Source organism: Hibiscus syriacus, unplaced genomic scaffold (genome assembly GCF_006381635.1).
Source record: "Hibiscus syriacus cultivar Baekdansim isolate YM2019G1 unplaced genomic scaffold, ASM638163v2 tig00112738_pilon, whole genome shotgun sequence".
NCBI lineage: Eukaryota > Viridiplantae > Streptophyta > Magnoliopsida > Malvales > Malvaceae > Hibiscus > Hibiscus syriacus.
In genome coordinates, this window is record NW_024063392.1 from 842,019 (window position 1) to 848,021 (window position 6,003).

Below are 6,003 nucleotides of genomic sequence, written 5' to 3' on the forward strand. Positions count from 1 at the left end.
CTTTTACAACAGGACTAGTTACAATATAACTGCCTAACTCATTCTCTAACTAACTCCTAACTACCTAAACAACTTCTTTATTCTTAACACACTCCAACCAAGTTATCAGTATCTGATACCCCTCTAAGACATCTGGTGGTGGCAACTTTCTCAAAACTGTCTGAAAAATAGTGAATCAGTTGAAATCATTGTGCCTTACTAGTGTTACACCATTAACCGGAACACTGAGTTAGTAAGTGAAATTTTCCAATGTAATCATCGCTTCACCATTTGGAAAATGGAAAGTATGTGTTTCGGGCCTTTAACATTTAATCAGTGTCGAAATCAATATCGATTCACCTTAAAACCAAGCAAAAATGTGGTTGGATATAGCCTGGATTGTTGTTGATATATAATAATCCATTGATACGAATCTCTAAGTGTCATTCCTCGTTGTCAAATACCATGTTCTTCTTCCGGAGTGAGCTTGAACAAAGAAATATAGACAACATCAAAGCGTAACATTTCATATCGAATAGAGATTTTCAAGAATTCTTCAAAAAAACACAAATTTCTCTCAATGTTTTCCTTAACAATACATAATAAAAATCCTAAACCCCAATCCCCTAATTATAACCTCAAACACTACGGCTATAAACAACTACATTTTTCAAAAATATCATAGAACTCGTCAGCTCGACGTGATGAGTTTCAATTTGTATGTTGAAATCTGACTCTTGCTACTGTCGGTTGTTCAACGACTATAACTAATTTTTTAAAATCTAGGATAACTCTTCATCTCGACGTGTGAGTTTCATTTTTTTTTAAATAAAATTTAAATTAATTATTAAATAAAAAATACTTTACATGACGTGATGAGTCTCTGAAAATATATTATAATATTAACCTAAATAAAACCCACTTACTTAGGACTATTAAAAATATTTTTTGATAAACATGTCACGTTGATATGACAAGTTTATCATATACGGTAACATTTGTCGTATACAAAATAAACTCTAATGTGACCTACTGGGCTAATTATATTTTCTGTTTGGACAGCATTTAAAAGAAGCCAGTTTGGGCAGGAGATCAAGTGTAGTTATTGTTCTTATCATTTTAATATCTGATACGTGGGCCATCGGCCCACATGATATTAAATTTATTTTTTTAGGGGGAGAACCCATCACGATTGCTTGCAATTGGAGTTCTCACGCGTCGCCAAGTGTTCCATTATTGCTCGGGCCTGGCGCACCCCACCCAACTCTAGATCGAAATCTGTGTAAATTACTGCACTTTTTATATTATATGCAATTCCATCTTAGGTTAAGGTTTTTCCCCAGCTTTATGGTAGGCTAGTTATCCATCATCATATAAGAACCAGAATCCCTATAAAACTAGTCTACCATCTGATCAGAATCTCAAAACCTTTGCAATGATGTTAAAAGTAACATTCATTATCGTTAATGGTATGTTGTGCAAGGAACCGAAGCATGTCAAACCAGGATGGATTGTAGACGCTAGGCAACATATCAATTTGAATCACATACTCATATACCACTATACAATACATATGTAATTTCAATTCTTGTTTTTTTATTAAAATATACTCTCTATTTTATTTAGACCCTTAACATTGCATTTTACTCTATTTAACCTTTTTGAATGTAATTGTTTACAAAAAAAATTCATCAATTCCTTGACTCTTTTATACCCTCAAAATAAAAAAAAAAGTAATATTATGAATATATTTAATAATTTTAGATTATATTTGATATATTAAATAGCAGTATAATGTGAAAAAAATATGAAATACATATATCTTATATAGTTAGAAAAAATCAAAAATTTGAAACCAATCTTTACCATAATACTATAAATAATTATAATAAACTTAGCATAGAAATTCATATAATTCGACTCAAATTTCTTAAACTCGACTTAACTTGAAAAAATTTCAAGTTAAGTTCTAGTTATAAAATATGATTCGTCAACTTAAATAACTCAAATTTTTTACTCGAATCGACTCGACTCGATCGAATACTCACTCCTACAAAAATCAACAATTTTTTTTTGAAATTAAAAATCAACAGTTTTAGATAGAGGGGTTTCCATTATAGAATATTCAAGAAGATATTAATTAATGTGATTTTCTTGAAAATTTAGAACTTTCCAGAACAGCAATAACAGTATTTACTTTTGGTTAGGTTTTGAACATATAAATAGTATTTTAATAAATAAATAAATTGAATTGCCATATGAGGCTTCCTTGATAAGGTGCCTTGGAGCCTACGGATCTTTCAATCAAACATTATCTCTATTTAAGCTCTTTCTTTCTCCTTTTATTCTACTCTCTTAACGGCCTTCTCTTCTGCAAAAAGAGCTTCAGAATTCTTTTGCTTTCCACAGCAGTTCCTTTGCATTATTCGTAGCCTTTTTGAATCTGGGTTTCTTTTTGATTTGTATACATTCCTAAAGTATTCTTGATTAATGAATAGTTTTTCCATGGAAGACGCCATTGTTGCTAACAAAGGACAAGAAGACCTCGTATATTTGCCGCCAGGTTTTCGGTTTCTTCCCACAGACGAGGAGATTATAACTCATTACCTTTTACAGAAGACGATGAACAGTAACTTCAGTGCATGTGCTATTGGAGAAGCTGATTTGAACATGTCTGAACCATGGGATTTGCCCGGTAAACCCTTCTCTATCTTCTAAAGCTCTAAGAAGTTGCAGATGCTTGGGTAAAAGTCTAGTTTGTATTTGCATAACTGCATTATGTTCAGTTTGTATCTAGTTTTGTTTGATTGCACTTGGTTTTTACAGGCAAAGCTAAAACGGAAGAGAAAGAATGGTATTTCTTTTGCCTAAGAGATAGGAAGTATTGGACCGGGATGAGGACCAATCGAGCAACCGAAGCTGGGTATTGGAAGGCAACCGGAAAAGATAAAGAGATTTTTGAAGGAAAAAGTTGTCTAGTTGGGATGAAAAAGACTCTTGTTTTCTACCTAGGGAGAGCTCCTAGAGGGGAGAAAACAGATTGGGTCATGCATGAATATAGGCTTGAAGGCAAATTCTCTTACTATAATCTTCCCAATGGTGTAAAGGTAGTGTAAATAAAGTTTCACATGAAACTAATTTATTCTTGAAATTGAAGGACTAATTTGATCTCTTTTTTTTACCACTTTGTGACAGGATGAATGGGTTGTTATTAGGGTTTTTCATAAGAATACAGAGATGAAGAAAAGCCCAATTCATGATCACCTCTTAAGAATGAACTCAATTTGGGATGAATTCATGGATCATGCTTCATTGCCTCCCCTCATGGAACCCAATTTTGATTGTGAAAATGAAATCAAGGCCATCAACAAGATCCCAATTTTCAACACTCAGATACCAATCCAAAACCCCATCTTCTTCCATCAAGGGACCAGCTCGGATTCCTGTCCGAGTGGCTTCCGAACCGATGATGACGAAGTGAGTGTGAGAGCGTTGACAGCCAACAACGGTAGAAGTGATATCGAACACCAGCAGTGCAAGGTGGAGCAGTTTCCGTCAAATCTATCAATGGTCAGTCTGTCACAAGACACTGGACTTAGCGCTGACATTAACAACAATGAGATTGCTTTAGTGATTTCAAATAGTAATCAACTTGGCAACTCTTATGATGATATTGAAGACTTGGGTATGTGTTATGGAATTGATCAAAGATTGACTTGATTTATTAATTTAGGAATTAAACATATGTTGTGAAACAGTTTTAAAATGTAACAAGATTGAATAGATATATAGATAATTTTATCAAGACAATTTAGTGAAATATTCTTTTAAATATTTTTATATTTTATTGACTATACATCAAACTTTTTGGTTCTAATTATTTATTAAATGAACTAAACACAATAAGATATTTAATACTATGTTGATTATGTTTATAATTTGATAATTTTTATTATCAAATATAATCTTGATTTCAAAATATCTTTATTAATTTTATTTAAAATGTTAATCAAGCATATTTGGTCGGTTGATCAAACAGTTCATCTATATTCTTTTATATTCTCTTGGGTTATAAATTATAGATCGACTAAGAACACCCCTTTCATTCCCGTATAGTCTCTCATTTCTCTAAGGAACATATCAAATAGTTTATTTGACATGTGGTTGAGCAGATGTCCACGTACCGTCTTGTTATCCTTCTCGACCGTCTTGTTATCCTTCTCGAATTTCTCGTAGGTAGCGAGAGCGGCGGCGGCAGTTGCTAAGGCATCATCATTGAGGACCACATCCGCATCATTACCGACAGCTGGGGTTGGCGGCATGGTAGGTGGTGGCTTGAGCAACACGTAATCAAGATCAAGTTGCTCGAAGAATATCAGAATTCTTTGGGACCACCTTCTATAGTTCTTTCCATCAAGTGCATCGAGCTTGGAAAGATCGGGAATGAGTTTGCTCAAAGGTGTCGACATGATTGCAGTTTATGGAAATTCGTTTCTAAATTGTTGGATATATGAACTGCAAAACTACACCGTTAGCACTGACTGAAAATATAAACAGTAATTAAGAAGAACAGATTCGTAAACCGTGTCGTGGTAAGAACCACTGCCTTAGAAACGAATTCGCCTCGATGTGTGTAATCGCTGCAGCGCTGCAGTAGACGGACCGTCCCCCGAGGTTAACATGGTCGCTCCGAATTTCGTACACCCGAAACCGGAGTGGACTGCTGGTGGTATTGCACTTCTGATCGGAAAGCATTCACGAGACGAGACGAGACGGACGGCGGCGGCGGTGCGCGAGAGCCCCCCTTGTTCTCTATCACTTAACAAGGAAGTGGAATGTCAAGCCTTAAATACCATTCCCAATAGTGTTTCCAGCACTATGTGGGATTGAGCATTACCAACAATTTTGATTGTGAAAATGTATTCATGGCCATCAACAAGACCCCGATTCTCGACACTCAAATTCCAATCCAAAACCCCGTTTTCTTCCATCAAGGGACCGGCTCGGATTCATGCCACATCGACATGAGATGATTGTAAGAGCATTGACAGCCAACAACAGTAGGCGCGATATCGAAGGCCGGTGGTGCAATGTTGAGTGGTTTTGGTCAAACCAGTCGATGGTCAGTCTCTCACAAGACGCAGAGCTTAGCAGTGACATTTAACAACAATGAGATATCGTCAGTGATTTCAGATAGTATTCAACTTGGAAGCTGCAAATCTTATGATGATATTGAAGACTTGGTATGTTTATGGAATTGATCAAATATTGACTTAATTTGTTAATTTAGGAATTAACTATATGTTGTGAAACACTTTTAAAATGTAACAAGACTTAACAGATATAATAGCAAATTTTATCAAGACAATTTAGTGAATTATTCTTTTAAATAATTTTATATTCTATTGATTATACATCAAAATCTTATATTTCAATTATTTAACAAATGCATTAAGATACTTGATAATGTGCTGAATATGTTTATAGTCTAATAATTTTATCATCAAATATAATATTGAGTTCAAGAAATTAAACACCCTTACTTGATTATGGGCATGGAATCCGAATTTTTTATATTATTGTCTATTTTATTATGGGTGTCCACCCTAAAATTTTATTTTTGTCCACCCATACGAAAATTTTCAATAATTAATGTATGTGTTCACTTTAAAAAAATTTCTAAATTTGTCACTGGTTATGTGCAACCTGGTTAGCCTCTCGGTTGTCATAGCAAACCTTGAGATTAGGGCAATCAACAAGGATGGCGCACACCTCGTTAAAACGAAACGTCAATTTGTTGGCTCAAGAATCTGTTCACAATGGACATTGCACCTCCCTCCACCGTAGTATGCACATTCCATTCTCAGTTGCAAGTTTAAATCCCTCCTTGAATGGCAACACCTCTGTCGATTCAACTGTGTGACCCTTGCCCAAGCATCGTGCAACACCACATATTATCATGCCATTATGGTCCCTCGCTACCACTACAATTGCTGCAATTCCGGTGTGAACAATGAAGGCTTC

At 34.9% G+C, this 6,003-nt stretch overlaps 1 protein-coding gene and 1 pseudogene across 2 annotated transcripts; both read left to right on the plus strand.

The window, feature by feature from the left end:
- The first annotated feature begins 1,022 nt into the window (after positions 1-1,022).
- On the plus strand, positions 1,023-1,239 carry LOC120183181 (annotated as a pseudogene).
- Positions 1,240-2,350: 1,111 nt separating this feature from the next.
- On the plus strand, positions 2,351-5,287 carry LOC120182837 (NAC domain-containing protein 87-like). Of its 2 annotated transcripts, none has more exons than XM_039187695.1 (4): positions 2,351-2,674; positions 2,806-3,086; positions 3,175-3,603; positions 5,157-5,287. In XM_039187695.1, the coding sequence occupies exons 1-4, from the start codon at positions 2,470-2,472 to the stop codon at positions 5,238-5,240; spliced, it is 999 nt and encodes a 332-aa protein (XP_039043626.1). In that variant the 5' UTR covers positions 2,351-2,469; the 3' UTR covers positions 5,241-5,287. The 2 variants fall into 2 exon arrangements, with proteins under 2 accessions (XP_039043626.1, XP_039043625.1); XM_039187694.1 differs by having other exon boundaries at positions 3,175-3,601; positions 5,143-5,287.
- The last annotated feature ends 716 nt before the right edge of the window (positions 5,288-6,003 follow it).

What these genes read in the sequence shown, in the direction of transcription:
- LOC120182837 (XM_039187694.1), top strand. Translation starts at nt 2,470, where the DNA reads ATGAATAGTTTTTCCATGGAAGACGCCATTGTTGCTAACAAAGGACAA. An exon ending in TGAACCATGGGATTTGCCCG is followed by an intron (nt 2,675 to 2,805) that starts GTAAACCCTTCT and finishes TGGTTTTTACAG; the next exon opens with GCAAAGCTAAAACGGAAGAG. An exon ending in ATCTTCCCAATGGTGTAAAG is followed by an intron (nt 3,087 to 3,174) that starts GTAGTGTAAATA and finishes ACTTTGTGACAG; the next exon opens with GATGAATGGGTTGTTATTAG.